This window comes from Hippocampus zosterae, chromosome 7 (assembly GCF_025434085.1).
Source record: "Hippocampus zosterae strain Florida chromosome 7, ASM2543408v3, whole genome shotgun sequence".
Taxonomy (NCBI): Eukaryota; Metazoa; Chordata; class Actinopteri; order Syngnathiformes; family Syngnathidae; genus Hippocampus; species Hippocampus zosterae.
The window spans coordinates 515,342-533,783 of NC_067457.1; the positions used below are offsets into that span (position 1 = coordinate 515,342).

Consider the following 18,442-nt stretch of genomic DNA (forward strand, 5'->3'; position numbering starts at 1 on the left):
TGATGATTGACTGCTACATCGCAATTTTCCATTCGTTGGGAGGGGAAAAAAGTGTGTATGAGTATATATAACATTTCATTTTAAAGCCATATCAGCCACTCGCATATTCCCATCTCACTTAAGACTCAACTGTCAAGCACATATTACAATAGCAGTTTCCTTTAATTCACAAAATCATTAAAATTGTTTGTTAAATAGACAAATATATATACAGTACATCTGATTCCATAACATACATCGCAGTAATATTCCAGTAACATGATGCCATTTTCCATGATAGAGTGATCAGTTTCAAGACTTCAGAGTGCTTTTTTTTCTGTAAATAACCGTCAGCATAACAGAAGAATATACCACCACAAAAAAACAAAACTGATTTTAGTTTGGTGGATGTGGGGCGGGAATCGCTTTGGGGACGCCAGGGCCTTGACTGGGAGGTTGGGGACGTGCAGAGGTAGTGTTTGGATCCGTGTTCCAGTAATCAAGCTCTCCATACCTGAAACTGAAAGTATGTAGGCAGGGGGGCAGGGGGGGTTGTGTAAGAAAACCGTAAGAAATGGGAATGAGTAATAAAACGGAGTCGTTACCCTGATATTGGAGCTGAAGCAGCCGGTGGATACGAAAGCTACAATGAGAGAAAACACACGCCACATTTCAGGGATTGTATATGACATGGGGGGGGGGGGGGGGGGATGAGAACACCCCTTTTCACGCCTCAAACTACATCCTGAATCTTATTTGCAGACAGAATTCAGCTGTAAATCAAAACAGGTTCAACCTGCTGCTGAATACGTCGCTGATCAAATGCCCCGAGGCGACGACAACTGAGCAGAATAGTTACCGTCTGTGGGGGGGCTTCCGTTGGCCTACGAGAGGTAGCACGCGTCTCAGTATTGCGGTCCGAGTGTCCGTTGGCGCTTCCGTCATGTGGCCTGGCAAAGTTCAAATATGCCTTCATACTCAGGGGCGTTTTTTTTTTTTTTTTTTTTAACATCACACACAGCAAGATTGCGTGTACCTGAAACGGCCAACTTGTCTGAGGCAGGGTTTGAGCGCATCTCTCCGGAAGAGGAACAGCAGCACCAGGATGAGAAGAACAAGCAGCGGCACGACGAGGAGGAAGAAGATCAACAGGCCGTCCCTGAGGGAGTAGTCTTGAGGGCGCGCCATGTACATTTGATGGGGGGCCGCAAAAATAAAAAAAATGGGCATCATTTCCAGAAAATGGTCATTCTCGTCTTGTTTCAATTTCAAGTACCTATCTTGGGGGGGCCACTGTCAATGCTGCCGCCCATCCCCGCCCGGTTGCAGTTGGGCGGGCTCCAGCCGTCGTCGCAGTGGCAGTGCCCTTGGTCGTTGCACACCTGGAGACGGCAAGCCACACCAGTCAGTCTTGTGGCGGCGGCTGCGGGAGGTGGGCAGGAAGCGTCGCGCCCACCCCGTGGCCGTTGCACGTCCGAGCGTCGTCGCAGTCCAAGTCGGGCCGCAGGGACGAGGCGTTGACGCACTTGAAATCCAGACAGGTCTTCAAAAGACCAAGAGGACAACGACGCGTAAGAAGCCACATTGGAGACTATTTTTCAGGGGGGCGCGGAACCAAAAACGTTTCCTTACTTTTCCTTCAGCGCAGGGACTCCCGGGGTTGACGTAGGCGGGATCCAGCACATCCGGCCCCAAGTTGAAGTCGGCGTTGACGCACGTGGACCCGTTGATGATCTGGATACTGACCTGCGCACCCGGAGGCGGGCGGTTGACGTCCACGTTGGTGCACTGCACCTTCCCGCACATGGCGTCCCTAAAACATTGGCACTCGCTTGAGCTTTCCAACCAGCCCCCCCTCACACGGATTCATAACGACACTCACGCCAAAGCACATTTGATGCGATCTCCAGTGCTGGTGATCCCGCAGTTCCCGAACAGGTTTCCCTGCATGTTGGCATGCAGAAAGCAAACATCTGCCGCCTTTGTCGCCGGATCTGACAACATGAGGGGAGAACACGGGGGGGAATGGGAAAACTTTCTGCCTGAGCACACGAGCGCGCTTACGGGTAAGGTAACCGTCTGGCGCAAAACAGACCTGGTGCGAAGAGGGCTCGACACTGCGAGTCGTACGTCTGGCATCGGCCCTCGTAGCAGTACGCCGCCTCGTCCCGACAGGGCTGGCCATCCATGATGTAGAAGTCGTCGGGGCAGAAGGCGCCGGTGCCGTTGCAGAACTCGGGAAGGTCACACGCGTCCACCGAGCCCCTGCAGGGCGTCCCGGCCACTCGGAGCTAGGAGCCCCAGTGACAATCGCCGTTAAAAAAAAAAAAATAAGGATCACACACCAAGACATGCATCCAACGGGAATTGGACAACGCGCCCACCTGACAGTCACTGCAGCAGCTCCCATGAGCGCAAGCCGAGCCGGAGGTGAGTTTGCAAGTGGCGGCGTCACAGCATTTATTCTGGCATTCCTGTGGAACAAACACACACAGACAGATTTTATTTTGAAATTCAGTCCAGTTCTAAAAAGCGTTGAAATCGGCTTCAAATGTTTGTCAAGCGTGGCGGGCGCGCAATGGCTACCTCGGGCGTGCCGCAGTCGCACTCCTCGCCTTCTTCCAACAAGCCGTTGCCGCACTCGGCGGCGCCGACCACGTCCGAGAGGGAGGGCTGGTTTATCAGACACACCCCTCTTCCGCTGACGACGAGCGCCTGGAAATCTTCGCCGCTGCAGCGGCTGAAGCTCGTGGCGCCGCTGACGTATCGCAGGTGTGAATAAGACCGTTAGTGGCGAAATACGCACTCTTTTTTTGTTGTTGTTGTCGTTTTTAACCTGGCAGTGGCCGCCATGATGCAACTTCCCCCATCGCAGCTGCAGCGGTTGTCGTCGTGAGTCATGCCCAGGTTGTGACCAATCTCGTGGGCCACGACGCTGGAGGTGTAGATCAGCTCGTCGTCGCCAAACTGGAGAACGGCAATCCACGAGCGGATGAAAACGCGGCCACGTATGAAAAGTGACACCAAGCGCCAAATCATGATGCGTTTGGCGTCAAACTAACCACGCTGATTCCCCCGGAGGTGGCGGCCGAGCACGCCGTGCCGACGAAAGCCATCCCCAGCACGCCTCCCGGGTACGAATTGGGCCGACCGCTGGAAGAAAACGAAAAACGGCGGCGGCAGCGCCATCAGCTGCGGATGGCGCGTCTCGGACGTCGCCTGGGACGGCCGATCACTCACACCACGAGTTGAGCGATGTCGTGCCGCTTCTTGGGCAAGAGTTGGGACTTCCTCCACTTGACGAAGCCGCGTAGCACGTTGCCGGCGGAGTCGTCCACTTGGAAGGGGTTGGCCTGGCTAAAAATCTCCAGGCCCACCAGCACCACGCGGATGTTCAGCTGCTTGTAATACTACAAGGGCGCAGAAAGGAGCGTGAAACACGTATGGCAACAAATAAAGAACTTTTTTTTTTCACATGTCTCACCCCATCCAGCAGGTTGGCCATTTCCACCATCTCCTCGAGTATGGCCGTCTCATTTCCTCGCTTGAACTGATACTGTCGAGTCAAAAGGAAGACGGCGAATATTCGCCCTCGGCTCTCCACTAATTGGTTCTCTTGACATTCATTTCAACTCACCCTGAGATGATCCACAACCATGACCAGCTCCACGTATCTGGTCTGAGGTAAATTGCGTTTCTTCTAGAGAAACAACGGGAAGAACAAGTTGATGGCGCGAGATCACATCGCCAACGGACGGTAAACGCGAGCATGCGGACCCGCAGCAGAGCAGAGATGGCCTGCGCGGGCTCAAAGGCTTGACGCTTGGGAGCGGCCGCGTCCTCGAGGACCACGCCGCAGGTGACGGCTTCCGTCCGAACGTCGGCTAGTCGGTACAGAAGGTGGTCGTTGGTGGGGGACAGCGGCACGGGCTCCAGTCCATAGCTGTCGTTTGCTAAAAGGATCACGCCCCTGGACAGGAGTAAATCCACGCAAACCAAAAATGAGCCCAGCTGTCATTTGGGGCCCTTCACGGGTGGCGGGCGGGTTGTCATTTCTTTTTAATCAATTATTTTTGTTCAATAATCCCGCCAAAGTGATCACTAATCTAGGTCGGTCAGGATCCAAACCTCAATCCGTGGCACGTGCTGAGCGCAACCACCGAATTCTCGTCGCCTTCCACCTCTCCGTGATAAAAACAATGCACCTGGGGGGGATGAGGGGGGGGGGTGTCAAAACAACCATAGTGAGTAACGTTGCCGAAGGACAAAACGTTTCCAGTCAGACATTCACTTACAGATTTGGGACGTGTAGCTGTGTGATGATCAGCCAAATTAAAATGATTCCGAACAAAATCCGGATGTAAAAAGTCTCTGAGGAAACACCAAAAAATCGCGATGAGTCACGTCAACTGCAGCGTTTTACATGAAGTGAATTGCCAAGTGCTGAAAAACCTGTTTCTCTTCAGGTGAAGAATGTGAGGACGATTGTCGATTTTTAGGATATACGACTTATACTCCTCAGATTTCTGAAATTTTGAGGGGAATAAAAAAAAACATACTTAAAAATTCGAGGACTCGTTTTACCTCCTGACACGCTTGACCATCACTTGCCTGTTCGGGGAGCAGCCGAGGTTGCACAATGGAATACTTAGTAAGTTTCAACCCATGATTAATCTCTGGAAGGGAAACGAAAGGGTTTGACAAAGGTGTTGAGTTCATCTTTACACATTTCTTCACACCTGACGTAACATCACATAACAAACAAAACACGACTCACCTTTGCTGTCGACTCCAGGAATGCTAAATAGCAATAAAACAGCGACGATGTGGTATTCTTCGATCATGTTCTCACGACATGTGCCAACTACGCCAAGAGAAACATTTTCAGTGAGTCTTACTTTAATTGAACAGAGCTTCGAACCTCGGCTTCCTTCTATTGAACAGGTGCGTCATTATGGGCGTGGCTGGACACGCCTTTCACTTCTTTGAATACTTTTCTTCTGTTGGATTTGGCAAATTACATCTTCATCAAACCGTACAAGTGGTCATATTTTCAGTCTCTTATTTTTAGTCGAAGGAATATGGTAGAACAACGCGTTAAGAATTAGCATGAAGTAATTATTACACATATAATTAGATAAAGCGCGTATTTTTCTTCCATTGACTGTATTATTGTTGAAAAATCTCTTGAAATTAGAATAGAAATATGAAAAAGTCAATATTAATGGACTCGAAATGGATTATGTAAAAAAATATCATTTCGGTGTTTAAATGTCGCGACAACATACGAGATCTCGGCGCGTCCTTTCCGCTTATGCGGCGGCACAAGCGGAAGTGACATCATGGCGGCTGCCGCAATATGCGCTTATCCATTAATAAAAAAACAATAGTAATCTTTATCATAAGGAAAAAGAAAAAAGTACACAACAGTATGTGAGGTTCCTGAACTTATTCAAAACATGAAATAACAGAAAAATAGTGTGCAAAATGGCGAAAAAAATCCAACAATATCAGGGGTTGCATATATACAGTATACAGTTGTCAAATAAATTGAAATTTCCTTCACCGTATTCTTGAGCAAATGCCCATTTGGTACATACCAGATTTTCTTCCAGCAGATATCAGTTCCAATAAGACGCAACACGCGGAATGAAGACACAGAGAACGAATCTTCTTGTTGCAATTTGTTTTGAGGTAGCATCTAACAAATACTATCCATCTCCGTCTGTAACCTATCCGGGAAGAGAAACAGGATACTGTAGTGCAATCATGCAACAAGTCAAAAGGTGTTTGCAGAGCAACACTGCCGTCTAGCGGTGAACTTGGAGTATTAACATTGAGACTCTTTTTGCAATCATTCATCTTAGATTGGAGCATTAGGATGCATTGGATGCATTATTACCAACAAAAATGTTGACTCCCAAAACAATTTCCACCCTTCTGTGTATTTTTAGATTTATTTGGGGTGTCAACTCAAAAGTATCGATTGCCCTAAAATAAATGTACCAAACATGAAGGGTGTGAGGTCTTCTTTTTGCAACCCACTGCCGCACGCACACAGACGTCCACCTCGGTGTGTGTGGTGGAGCAGCAGATGACAAAGGCTTAGAGCCCCCACTAATCCTCTTGTCCACCATCTGGTTGCTGCGCTCAAATTAAAGCCTCCCGAGCCGGCAAGGACTTTCACAGCAGATGCCCGCATCTGCCTGCCGTGTTTTGACATCAGCTTCACGATGACGGCATCCACGTGTGACTCTCCACCACCCATTTGCACCTGTTCAAAAAAAAAAAAAAAGTTTTTACTATCAGGATAAACGGCATAAAAACGTATGTGTGAACACACCATCCAATACAACATCCGTTGTGTACATTTTATGCTTGTCTTTTTTTTTTGCGTGAAACAATAGGTCGAGGAAAAGACGTGTCAAACTCAATTGATGAATTTGAATTAACAATTATCCCCAAAAAATCAAACTATTTTCCAAAAAGATGCTTCTTTGTAAAATGCGGATGGATTTTCACTGCCCGTCCACATTTCCCGCAGTGTAAGAAAAGTCTCGTTGACTTGAAGAAGATGCACGCGGAGCGAAGGGGTGCGTCACCGGATTAGCGCCTGGCGAGTCCCGCCCCCTCCTTCGCATCTTGAGCTGCTTTGAAGAAGGTCACACTGCTCGCCGCCCGCCCGAGCGAGAAGCCTTCCTTCCACGTGAGCCAGCCGGGCCTCGTCGCCCCCACCAGGATGAAGAAAGAGAAGAAGACGTCGGTTTTCACGCTGGTCCTCCTCCTGCGCTTCAGCTGGGGTAGGCTTTTGTTTTCTCGGACGGGTCTTTGCGCGTGCTTCGGACTTTCTCTGCGCTTCAATGCCTCCGGGGATGCGTTCGCGTGGCATCCTTTCAGACTGAGGAATAATCCCCGATGTTTTTCCTCCCCCCCCACTGCGTCCACCTCCTGCCTCGATCCTAGCAAGTAAGTGACTGTTTGAGACAGAAGAAATAAAAAACCAAAAACATTCTGGCTCAACTTGTTGCTGATTGGATGCTCATGTGTCTTTCCGCCGAAGGACAATCGGACTACGCTCCGTATTTCTACGACAATGGCCCCAGCAGTAGCAACGGCAACATGGCGTTGTTCAGCATCTCTGAGGACACAGCCGTCGGTAGGAACTTTCTTCCCGTTTCAACGTACCCAAGCTGCTGCGTAGGTCTTACCCTGGTTTTCCCACGCAGGAAGCCAGATCTACGTCCTCAACGGCAGCGATCCTGAGGGCGATCCCGTACGATACGGTCTGACCTTCCAAATGGGCTCCAAAGAGTATTTCAGGGCGGATCCCAAATCCGGAAACGTCACCCTCATTCTGGAACTGGATCGAGAGGCGAGCCCGCCGCCCGGCGACGTCGTCGTCCGGCTGGGAAGTCTGCCGCCGCTGACGTTTCTTCAAATTCTTTCTGCAGACACAAGATGAGATCTCTGCGCTCGTGAGCATCACGGACGGGCGTAATAAAGTACGGCGGCGACGGCGTTAGCACTCACCCGGAACCCGTCAGCTTGCGGCAGCCGTCTTGCTTTTTCTTTTTCAGGTGGTTGAAAACGTGAGGGTGTTTGTCACCGACGCCAACGACCAAGCGCCAGAGTTTCAAAACCTTCCGTATATCGTGGATGTCGCAGAGGTGAGGCTGGACCGAAACATTGGCGGATGGCCGTCCAAAGCGGACCCGCTTTTGCTTTTTTTGTCCAGGATGTGGCGGCGGGCAGCAGCATCTACAGGGTGCGGGCGCGGGATAAAGATTTGGGCTCGGGAGGGAGCGTCTCCTATTCCCTGCAGGTGAAGCTCCGGCTTTCGGTGCCACGCGGACGCCCCCCCCCCCCCCCCATCATCTGATGGAATAGCCATGAATCTCATCCCAAACAAATGTGCGACTTGAGTGGATTAAATTGGAACGACATTTAGAGCGAGGTGCGGGGAGCTTAATAAGGGCTTACGTGGGCTCCGCTCGGGCGAGACAAACACCCCCCCACCCCACCCCCGCCGATGTGAGTAACGGCAATGTGAAGCCCCGGTGTGACGTCTCTGCCCTTAGCCGCCGGCGTCGTCCAAGTTCACCGTGGACGCCCACAGCGGGATCCTGAGGGTGAAAGCGGGCGAGCGGCTGGACTACGAGAGCGCGCCGGCGCACTTTGTGACGGTGCTGGCCAAGGTGAGGGAGGCCGAGGTTCACGCCGGCGGACAACTGCGAACGACCAATCCATGTTTTGTTCTGCTCAGGATGGAGGAGGCAAGTACAAGGGCAAACATCAGGTTTTGACCTCCACGGCCACCGTCACGCTTCACGTCCTGGATGCCCAAGACACGCCCCCGTCTTTCGTGGGGAGGCCTTACTTCGGTTACGTCTACGAGGTCTCCGTTCCCGTAAGTCGTCCGCGCCGTCCCCTGAAAGGCCGCTTTGATTCGTAATCCAACGTTTGCCATCTAGGGCTCGGAGATTCTCACCGTGTACGCCAGAGACGGCGATCGGGGCAATCCCAACCCCATCTATTATTCCATCGTTGGCGGTAAGGGCGGGGCAAGAGCATTGGATCGCGCCGACGGATGCTCCGGGCCACAATGAGGTTGACTTTCTCTTGCAGGGGGCGACGGCGTCTTTGACATCAACGGCACCAGCGGCTGCATCACCCTGGCGACGCAGCCCTCCCTGCTGAAAAAGGAACTCTACGAAATTCAAGTCAAGGTAGCGCTTTTTGGTCACCGCTTCCGCCGTTTGTCCAGCGATCGGCGACCGGTCGAGGGCGGATCGATTTGGTTCTTACGTACCCCGCGTGGCGTCGCCAAGCAGGCGTCGGAGGTGGGAGGCGACAGTCTGCTGCGGGAGCAGGACACGGCCGTGGTGACGGTACGAGTGGTGGATCTCAACAACCACCCGCCCACCTTCTACGGCGAGGACGGGCCGCAGAGCCAGTTCCAGGTCACCATGTCCGAGCATCCCCCCTCCGGCGAGATCCTGCGGGGGTTCAAGATCACCGTCAACGATTCCGATCAAGTACGTTGGCGCCGATGTAGCCCTTTTCCGTTTGTTTTTTTTGACCGTCCTTGCCATTTCCAAGGGCGCCAACGCCAAGTTCAAACTGAGGCTGGTGGGGCCCGGCCGAGTCCTGCGAGTGGTCCCTCAGACGGTCCTGAACGAAGCCCAGGTGACCATCATCGTGGAGGACGCCTCGGGCATCGACTACGAAAAGGGACCCACGCTCTCCTTTAAGGTCGGATGATATTTGAACGCCTTTTTATTTTTTTCTGTCTTTGTGTTTCGGTCATGACATCACAGTCGTCACGCAATCTGATTACAGCTGTTGGCGGTGGAGCTGGACACCCCCGAGCGCTTCAGTGCGACGGCGGACATCGTGATCAACCTCCTGGACACCAACGACAACACTCCCAAATTCACGTCCGACTATTACATCGCCGGGGTGGCCGAGAACTCGCCAGGGGGCGCCAGCGTTTTTACGGTCGCGGTGAGGCGGCCGACCGTCGGGACGCCGTTGCCGGGGGCAACGCTTTCCATTCGGCGCCATCAATTTGTCCCCGCTTCCTCCGCCAGGCCGACGATCCCGATTCGGGGCCCTGGGGCCAAGTCAAATACAGCATTTACGGACCGGGATCGGATCTGTGAGTAAAACCTCCCGCAGTCGCGCGCCGCGTCGAGATCCGCAAGCGAAGACGGCAGAAATCGGCCACCGCGCTCGCCCATAAGATGGCGGCCGATTATCATGGCGGCTCATCTCCTAATTGGATCGGAGGGTTAAAAATAGCCGGCGGGGGCCCGTCTTGCGTCGGAAGAGCCAATTAACACGGAGGGTGACAGCTGCAGCCCGAGACGTGGCGGCGAGGCGAGGTGAGAACGCGCGCGGCAGCTGAGGGAAAGTGCAAATTTATGCGACTCCACAGGCGCTTGCCGGAGTTATTTATGTGAAAGTTGCCAATTTGCGAGGAATAAGATGCCGACGCAAATGCACGGCGGGCAAGTATTTCGGCCATATTTTCAGCAACTGCAGACAAAATCCCGATTCCGTTTCCGCAGGTTTTCCATCCAGCCGTCGACGGGCCTGATTTCCACGCAGCCGTGGACGTCGCTGGACGCCGAAGTCCGCTCCAAGTTTAACTTTTACGTCAAGGCGGAGGACTCGGAGGGAAAGTACGGCCTGGCCGAGGTCTTTGTCACCGTGCTGGACGTCAACGACCACTCGCCCGAATTTGACGACCCGCCGCTGGAAAAGACCATGGTCATCGGAACGCCCATCAAAGTGGAGGTGCGGGACGGACCACCAGACGCGTGGTCATGCCGGGGGGCTTCAAGCGAATTTTGTTACGCTCCCTTCCGAAAATTACGGGCGACTTTTTTTTGGGGGGTCACGGTTTCCAATTGCGTTCAATTGTGGTAGCGCGCGACTTTTAGCGCCACGCCTGATGCCGCTTACCTCGCAGGCGATGGACGAGGACGCCGAGTCTCCCAACAACGTGCTGGAGTACCGCATCTTGTCGGCGGATCCCGACGACGCCTTTGAGATGGACGCCCGGACGGGCGAGATCCGCCTGAAGCCGTACATCACGTCGATGGAGATCGTGCGCAACATCACGCTGCAGAAGGACTGCAAGTGGTCGCTGGTGGTGCAGGCGCGGGACTGCGGCTCTCCGTCGTTCAGCGCCACCGCCGTGGTCAACGTCGACATCACCGAGGCGGTAAGGCGCCCACCTGCGCTCCAGACAAACGCCAAGACGGACACGCGGTGAACCCCTTTGCTAAAGGACCAATCGTAGGCAAAGTCCAATCACAAGCGCCGAGCGTCATTGAAATGGGACCAATTCCATCCCAAGCGTCGAGTCGCTCAATTTCCTTCCCAAAAATGAGGCTAATGGCAAAGTGGCGGGGGTTCACGTTTCGCTCGATTTGCGCCCCCCCCCCCCCCATCGCGTCGCTGGGCACGTTGACGACCGTCTGTTTGTGGTCTTGTGTGTTGTGCATGGTGCTTTTTCCAGGTCAAGGGACGTATTGTTTCCTATTTCCTGGGCCTCAGCGAGCGTCCGCTGACCGTTTTTGGAATTTGTTTGGGCCTTGTCGTTACCCTCCTTTTGCTCACCGTCTGCATCTCCACAACGCGGTACTGTAACGCGGTGAAAAAGTCCAGGATCAACCCGGACAGTAACTATGTCAAAGTGGTCCGCAGACCCAAGTGAGGGAAGGGATGCCTCCCGTGTCACCTTGTTTCTTGTGAAAGCGGAGCGAGGAGGACTCGTTCGCCTTCCCAACGGGTGAATGAACAAAGTCTTCTCCTCACAAAATAGCTCGCTCGCGTCACGACTCGCAGTACCGCGGCACAATTTGTTTCTTGGTGAATTTGGCCGTCCCCCCCGCCGGTGCTTCGCCGATCGATCTATCGCACGCTGGGGAATGACGCTGGCATGCTTTCCAATTGTGTGTGCTCTTTTGCAGACTCCTCTCAAGGGGCCCGTGGCGGCCTTTTTAATGAGGAGTCGGGACAACCCCATGAGAGCGTTAGGCGCGCTTACCTTCGTTATTAGCTTGTCGGTAGGAGCCACCGTTCTCGTCTCCACGGCCATCTACTACATGCGCAACGCCAAGTCCCAAAACAGGGTGACGCCTGTGCGCCGCATCATCAGGAGGCGACCCGGCCGCCGCCAGCCTCGGACCTTCGACGCGCTCGCCTTCGGGTTCGGCAGGCCCTCCGAGAAGTTCCTCGCGCGGGATCCGGAGGGGAGCCCCGAGCGGGAGAGCGGCGCGCCGAGAACGAGGCGGCCGCCGCCGCCGCCGCCGCCCTGCGCCCCGTGCCTGCCCCCGCCGGACCCGACCGCCACCGGAGCCCCCGAGAGGTTCCGCGCCGTCGTCCCCACCATATCGGGAGTCTTGGCCTCCAAAGGCTCCAGGAAAGGCAAGCGGGGCGCTCGCAAAGAGGGCAACGTCAGCTCGGCGCTGGTTTCAGAGTTGAAGATGAAGCTGGAGCAGAAAATGAGAGAAAACAACCAAGGTTACTTTTAGCCGCATGTGGCAAAAGAGTCGAGAACCGGACAGACTCCCCGTTCATTCACTCGGGTCCCAAAAATATTACAGACTGAAATCAACGTCATTACAAATGGGAAAAAAAAAACGGATCCCTTTAGATGAATCAAATCGCTCCAAGGTTGAATTAGCCGGTAGAATTTTACCGCTCTCCATTTGCATCTTTTTGAACTTGACCTCATCATCCCTGGAGGTCAAAGCCAGCCAAAAACCAGGGCCTAAGAAAGGACAGATCAATATTTAGCATCAAAGCAAAACCTCCTCAGAAAAATCCAAATAAAATAAAGAATGCGCCAGTGAAGGGCGGATAACTGAAAGCGCCCAAGAGCAGAAGAGCATCACCACCCTGCCATCTTGAGGAGGATCCCATCATCTTAACCCCGGAGGTTTGGGGGCCTGGAAAGAATCGCCTCTGCGAAAAAAAATATATATATATTATGACAGCATATGAGCAAATCCAGTCATAACGAGGACAGTCGTTTAAAAAAAACACCCATAAAAATCAGCTGGTGATGAAGTGCTAATGTTGCTCACCGCTTAAAAGCTAGCACGGGTTCTCATCCAAATATTTGCTTTGGCGCAGCCGTTTCCTTTTTGGACGACTTCTTTTATTGAGCGCAATGAACTTAGAAGTTTACATGAGCCTTAATTTAGTCTTAACTGAGCTCTCACGAGAACATGCCCACAGCTTGCTCTTTTTTGTACCATTACCTTGTGCCACGGTCGCATCTCGCTTGCTTTGGTGTATCTGTACTAAAAAAAAACAAACAAACATGCTTTTAGAAGATGTTTTTTTTTCTTCCGTCCATGTGTGGATTAAAAACGTGTTCCCAGTGTCGGGACGTATCAACTCGAACGCTTGTAACTGCGGCGTCAAACTGACATATACGCCGGGCGCGTTGGGATTTCAACCGCACGTACAGTCCGTTTCTTTTTGGAGGAACATCAAAATAACGAAGATGTATGTATGCGCACTCCCGTGTTTCTCGTTCATGCCTTCAAATCCAGGCAATTTAGAGGTCGTGTGATTAATCGTAGTGGAACGTATTTGCTCGACTATGTAAGATACATGGCGATAAATGGCAGATACGATAAAAGACGCCGCCTGGTCTTTGCGTGTTACATATTTGTACCGTCTTTGTATTTGATTGATTTTGAATAAATATTTCAACAGAATAAGGCCTCTGGTACTTTGTGTGTGTGTGTGTGTGTGTGTGCGCGCAGAGGCTGCAGTCGATCGGATTATTAGATTAATGCGAAGCCTTCAACGTCATCTGTGACTCAACAGGATTACGACAAAGGACTCGTTCAATCGGAGTGAGGCAAAGACATATCCGTGTTTCTTTCCATGGATGCAATAAGTTAGCATTAGCACAGCGGTAATGGCATAAACATTGCGCTCGTTCAGGATGTTAGCACCGGGCTACTAATTAGTGCTTTAATTTGCCGAACTGGTCAAACGTCGTTCGAATATGCGCGCGGCACAGAACAACAGATCGATGGCACTCAATGAACAGCATTCAAGCTTTGGCCACACGTGACGATACTCGACGGCGACGGGCGCAGAAGGTGGGCGACGGCACTTGTCATTAAATGGAAATATCATGTCCCGCTGAGGGTGGAGAGAGAAAATCACTCTAATCTGCTTAGCAGTGTATGGATAAAATGCACGGCAATATAGCGCTTATGTAACAAATCCTCTAAGTGATTGCGCAAAAAAACCTCAACACATGTGTGGCTTTCTCATTTTAATCCCTGAACGATACACACTGAATATTGTTCCGAGGAAACAAATCCTAATCCAGTGCTCAACATTCGGTATCAAAATGAAAAAGAAAATGGGATGACAATCATTCTGTACATTGAAAAGTAAATCTTACAATAAGGAAGAATTGAATACAACTTTGGCATCAGTGCTGTATGAAATGTCTTCCCTCATAAAGGGTCTCTCTAACACACACCCCCACCCCCCACACACACTGTTGTCCAAGCAGGCGTGGAGTCCTCCGTTGGCTCGATGCAGCACCAGAGTGGAGTTGACAGTCACTGGAGCTGTAATCGAGAAAAGGCAAAACTTGTTCAAGGCATTTGACGAGTGTTTGCTTGAAATGCGGTTTTCAGCCCCGCTTTTCCCCCCACACAGCTACAGACAGGTCAAATGGAACAACAAGCTTCAAACATCATTTTGACCGGTGACGCCGCCAAGAACTGCTCTTGCCTTGGTGCTCTGTAGCTAACATACAGTAGCTTCCTGCTGACCCATCGCCTACTGGAAATACAAACAAGAGGCTCGCTCGCGACGCCAAACCGAACGACGCCACTAGCTAGAAATGTGCTTTGAGTGCTACGACAGTCGATTGACAACGGTGTGTGGATGCATCAGAGAAAATCTTACCTCTTCATATCCTGCGACTGTACATCCACTCAATGGTTGGGGGCTTGTCGTGTAGCGCCAAAAGCACATTGGAGGCTAACGGGGCGGGGGGCCCGATTCCCAAAGGCATCTTTGGACATAACGCCGAGACGGTTGAAGGATAAATCCAAGTCGGTAAACGGAGCCAAGTGTTTCAGGGAACGTTCCGGCAGGGCAATCGAAATGATTGGATTTCAAGTCCGCAAGGTCATCGGGTGATGTCATCCGGCGGGCAATCGAGCCGTCGGCGTCCTTCGGGGAGCCCTCAAAGAGGCACCCGGATTCGCCGCTCCGGTCTCAAAGCGCCTCCGCCGCTGGGGTTCTAACAAAAGTACTCGTTGGGCGGGCCCCCGGTCCTGGCCACGGCCTCGGAGTCCACGCTGGATCTGGCGGAGAGCAGCCTGTTGGACTCGTCGGGGTTCAAGCGCGTGAGGTACTCGCCTTCGGCGCCTTTGCTTTTGGCCCCGGGGCCCAGAGTCTCAAAGGTGACGTAGGAGTCTTGCGTGTCCTTGGAGGGCCGGCCCAGCAGCTTCTGGCAGCGCTTCTTGATGGCGCCGCAGCACACGATGAGGGTGAGGGGCACGGCGATGACGCAGGCCACGGTGATGACCACCACGTTGATGAGTTTCTGGGTGCCGCTGGCGCTGGCCGCCTCGTCGGTGGAGAAGATGACGCACTGCTCCTTTTTGGGGATCAGGCCCTTGACGCAAACGCAGGCGATGTACTTGGTTTTGGGCACCAGGCCGTCGACGGTGATGCGGTTTTTGCCCGCCGCCACGTTGATCCGCCGCATGTCGCGCTCGCCGAAGACGGCGTAGAGGACGCTGAACTCGGTGACGTTTGTGGCCGTGGGGGCTCGCCAGTTCAGCGACACCGTGTGGTCCGTGTCGCCGATCACCTTGACCGAGCGCACGATCCTTTTCTCGGGGGCCTGCTGCAAGGACGAGGCGTTGCCCGGCGCGTCGCCCGAAGCCACCCGCTCGGGCTTTCGAAGGCCGGATCCCCGGCCGCGCCCTCGCCAGCCCGCGGAGACGCTGTAGCTCTCCACCTCGTACTTCCCGCCGACGCCTTTGCCGTCGAGGGCTTGGACGAGGGCCTTGGCCGGCGAGGCGGTCGGCGGAGGGACGTACCTGGCCACCAGCTTTTCTTGATACGCGGCCCTGCCGACGCCGGCGGGCTTCTTCCCCGCGGGCCTCTTGGCGGCCTCTTCGGAGCGAAAGCCGTCCGTGATCACCAAGGAGATGACGGCGTCGGCGCTGCCCACAAAGTTGCTGGCCTTGCAGGCGTACTTCCCCGAATCCCTGTAGGAGACTGCGGGCACGCTCAAAATGGACCAAATGACGCCTTCCTTGGAGATCTCCTGCCGAACTGAAAATAGAGGACGAGCTCGGTCGGGTTAAGCAGATTGCCACAAGGGGACCACCTTTAATCCCGCCGATGCTGGCGCGGAAATAGCTGCCGTTCTAATCTTAGCGCCTGTCCATTTGGTTTTCGAGGGGGGGGGGGGGGGACACACTCACCGGTGCCGTTGATTTTCTTGCCGTCGGCGCGGTTCCAAGACAGCTCGGGGACGGGAACGCCGACGGTGCCGCAACGAAGCAGGACGTTGTTGCCCAGCGAGCTGCGGACGCGCGCCACGGCCGTGTGCACCCGGGGGCCCTGGCACCTCTGCACCTGCGCTTCCGTCAAGAAAACCCCGGACAGGCTCTCCGGCTCGGCGCAGCGCAGCCTGGGGTCGATCAGAGCCACCGACGACCGCGGCGATTTCTGGAACTGGACCAAATCGTAGAGCCGGCAGTCGCATAGCCAGGGGTTGTCGTGGAGACCTGAAAACCGCAGACCACGTCAAGCTGATACTAAAATGAGAGGAAGCCACTCTCGGGGTGGCGACGGAGAACGAAAGAAACTCACCGAGAATCAATTTGGAGGAATCGGCATGCTGAGGCGCTTTCACGCTGAGCCACAGCGAGAGGACGTCGGCGGGGACGGTGGCCAGAGCGTTGCCGGATAAATCCAGATAGGTGATGTTTTGGAGGAACGCCAGGGCCTGGGCGGGCACGCTGGAGATCTTGTTGTCGTGCAGGTCGAGCAGCCTGAGATTGGGCACCGAGCTCAGAGACTCCCACGGGAAGCGGCCGAGGGCGTTGCCGTCCAATCTCAGCTCGTTCAGGTTTGCGAGGCCCCGGAAACTCTCGGCGCCGACGGAGCTCAGGGCGTTGAAAGACATCCAGAGAAACTCCAGGCCGCCCAGGTAGCCAAAGGCGCCGCTGGCGATCCTCGCCACGGCCGTCTTCTCGATGCGGATCTTGGAGGTGTCCGGGGGGAAATCGCTCGGAATCACGCTCATCTTGGGATCATTGCACAGGACGCTTCTGCGGGGTGAAAGAGCGCAACTGTTGGGAGTCCCCATGGCAACGTTGCCAAAAGATTAGAAATACGGCTCGTTTGCTAGCGCTGGAACAACCTTCCGCACATTTTGTGGAGAACCGAGAAATCGATCGATCAATCAAAATGCAATTGGCAATGAGCTCCACGGCAGTAATGAATGTGGAGTCTTTCTCTAAAATGCATCCCGCTTTACAAGCCGTCATCACGCAAGAGCTTAAAAATAGCTTTGATTTGAAATCAGCCCAAATAGTGGCCTATTGTCCCGGAACAAGAAAAGCAGATTAAAGAGCAACTGCAAGTTAATCCCCCACTACTGAATTGATGAAAGCACCGATAGCTTGCAGTTTCTTTTTTCCGCACACACACACGATCGCAACAAGCGAATCAAAGTATAAAGGCTCATGTTTACCTGGCTTTGGAACCGTCGCTCAGTTTGTGGAAGAAGCAGCTGCACTGTGCAGGGCACGAAGCGGCCATGAGGGGGAAAACCAGCAAAGCCGCGCACAAAGCGCAACACAAACGGCAGCTCATTTTGCCTCCCAAATGCTCGGCGCTACTTCGCTGCGGGACACCAGTCCGACAAAGTTGCGCTTTAAGCAGACGCGGGACGGCCCGTCGGCTCCATTCTGCTCCGCCTGCTGTCAATCCTCGGCTCAAAAGGATGCGCCGGGATTAAAGGAGCGGAGGGGGAGGAGTTTACTGTGTGGTTATTTCCATTCACACGATTCCACCAGGGCGATCCCGGATGCCGATAGGCTGCACACTGGTCGGTCTCATTTTCTTCCCGACGTCGACGCGCAAACGAGGCCCGCTGGAGAACCGTCAACAGGTGCCGCAGGAGGTCACAAAATTCAAATCATTTCAATCGGGATTTGATCATTGCCGACAGAGGTCGGAGGAAAGCTTTTGTTGAAAGCAACCACTGAGTGATATTTGCGAAACTTTGTACGTGGGAAAGTTTCGACAAAGGCGTCTTTTTGGTGCCATAAATCTCATCGTGACTGAGTCAAGAATTTGCACAATCAGTTTCACTGACCTACTTTGAATATGTCACAGGCGCCTTTCTTTCCCGGGGGCACTTTTGATCGACCTTTGAACTGTCATCCCTGCAAATACAAGAGGAGTGTTTTGAGAGCATTTGCGCTGAATCGCATGTCGACCACAATTGATAGTGTTCTTAAGGAGCAGCTGTGACAATGTCTCCTATTTTCATGCATTATATTAATTGACAATTCCGGGTTAGTGGTCACCAGCATGTGATGCTGCTTTAGCCCCCCCCCCCCCCAACACCCAACACACGAGTCATCTGGCGGGAAATGGAATTAATTCATTTGTTGATGAGTTGGTGCTAATCCGTGAACACGTTAATGCAATCAGATTCTCGCCACACAATTTCAAAATGGGCTGCCGAGAGAGCAAAGGGTCCAACTTCCCCATCGCAGTTTCGTGTCATTAGGGCGGGGGGGGGGGGGGGGGGGGGGTTGGGCCCTTTCCCAGCTGACTTTGTGAGATGATGCCCCCCAGTATTGATGGATGGAAGAACTGAAAGATGGAACTTCAATCACTTTGCAGAGACGATACAATTCTTAATGACAAG

At 53.2% G+C, this 18,442-nt stretch overlaps 3 protein-coding genes across 5 annotated transcripts; 1 reads left to right on the plus strand and 2 right to left on the minus strand.

Annotated features, from left to right (window-relative positions):
• Nucleotides 1-62: 62 nt before the first annotated feature.
• zgc:174164 (uncharacterized protein LOC570656 homolog) lies at nt 63-6,253 on the minus strand. Its single transcript, XM_052069516.1, has 23 exons — nt 6,049-6,253; nt 4,757-5,711; nt 4,591-4,655; nt 4,432-4,505; nt 4,275-4,350; nt 4,108-4,184; nt 3,757-3,949; nt 3,617-3,679; nt 3,464-3,535; nt 3,220-3,389; nt 3,042-3,132; nt 2,816-2,946; nt 2,566-2,737; nt 2,364-2,453; nt 2,075-2,270; nt 1,862-1,973; nt 1,612-1,792; nt 1,436-1,522; nt 1,256-1,361; nt 1,016-1,151; nt 839-929; nt 585-622; nt 63-499 (listed from the first exon to the last, which is right to left on the minus strand). The coding sequence occupies exons 2-23, from the start codon at nt 4,821-4,823 to the stop codon at nt 376-378; spliced, it is 2,412 nt and encodes an 803-aa protein (XP_051925476.1). The 5' UTR covers nt 4,824-5,711; nt 6,049-6,253; the 3' UTR covers nt 63-375.
• Nucleotides 6,254-7,000: 747 nt separating this feature from the next.
• On the plus strand, nt 7,001-12,259 carry LOC127603331 (cadherin-related family member 1). The gene is made up of 16 exons (XM_052069517.1): nt 7,001-7,135; nt 7,206-7,351; nt 7,431-7,481; nt 7,557-7,646; nt 7,715-7,801; nt 8,058-8,174; nt 8,243-8,386; nt 8,451-8,529; nt 8,605-8,705; nt 8,811-9,014; nt 9,079-9,231; nt 9,319-9,483; nt 9,570-9,637; nt 10,050-10,278; nt 10,454-10,708; nt 11,460-12,259. Exons 1-16 carry the CDS (start codon nt 7,015-7,017, stop codon nt 12,021-12,023), a joined length of 2,574 nt encoding a protein of 857 aa, XP_051925477.1. The 5' UTR covers nt 7,001-7,014; the 3' UTR covers nt 12,024-12,259.
• A 1,520-nt stretch (nt 12,260-13,779) lies between these two features.
• Nucleotides 13,780-17,996, minus strand: lrit1b (leucine-rich repeat, immunoglobulin-like and transmembrane domains 1b). 3 transcript variants are annotated; one of them, XM_052069398.1, is made up of 5 exons: nt 17,886-17,996; nt 16,369-16,829; nt 15,978-16,283; nt 14,440-15,825; nt 13,780-14,096 (listed from the first exon to the last, which is right to left on the minus strand). In XM_052069398.1, exons 1-4 carry the CDS (start codon nt 17,981-17,983, stop codon nt 14,780-14,782), a joined length of 1,911 nt encoding a protein of 636 aa, XP_051925358.1. In that variant the 5' UTR covers nt 17,984-17,996; the 3' UTR covers nt 13,780-14,096; nt 14,440-14,779. The 3 variants fall into 3 exon arrangements, with proteins under 3 accessions (XP_051925358.1, XP_051925359.1, XP_051925357.1); XM_052069399.1 differs by having other exon boundaries at nt 17,882-17,935; XM_052069397.1 differs by lacking the exon at nt 17,886-17,996 and adding an exon at nt 17,255-17,873.
• Nucleotides 17,997-18,442: the final 446 nt, after the last annotated feature.

Coding starts and splice junctions, on each gene's coding strand:
- zgc:174164 (XM_052069516.1), bottom strand. CDS start 4,823: ATGATCGAAGAATACCACATCGTCGCTGTTTTATTGCTATTTAGCATT. Junction 3,680..3,756: donor CCATCTCTGCTCTGCTGCGG/GTCCGCATGCTC, acceptor TTGTTTCTCTAG/AAGAAACGCAATTTACCTCA. Junction 3,536..3,616: donor TGGTTGTGGATCATCTCAGG/GTGAGTTGAAAT, acceptor TTGACTCGACAG/TATCAGTTCAAGCGAGGAAA.
- LOC127603331 (XM_052069517.1), top strand. CDS start 7,015: ATGCTCATGTGTCTTTCCGCCGAAGGACAATCGGACTACGCTCCGTAT. Junction 9,638..10,049: donor TACGGACCGGGATCGGATCT/GTGAGTAAAACC, acceptor CCGTTTCCGCAG/GTTTTCCATCCAGCCGTCGA. Junction 10,279..10,453: donor GAACGCCCATCAAAGTGGAG/GTGCGGGACGGA, acceptor CTTACCTCGCAG/GCGATGGACGAGGACGCCGA.
- lrit1b (XM_052069397.1), bottom strand. CDS start 17,376: ATGAGCTGCCGTTTGTGTTGCGCTTTGTGCGCGGCTTTGCTGGTTTTC. Junction 16,830..17,254: donor AGCGACGGTTCCAAAGCCAG/GTAAACATGAGC, acceptor TTCACCCCGCAG/AAGCGTCCTGTGCAATGATC. Junction 16,284..16,368: donor TTCCTCCAAATTGATTCTCG/GTGAGTTTCTTT, acceptor TGCGGTTTTCAG/GTCTCCACGACAACCCCTGG.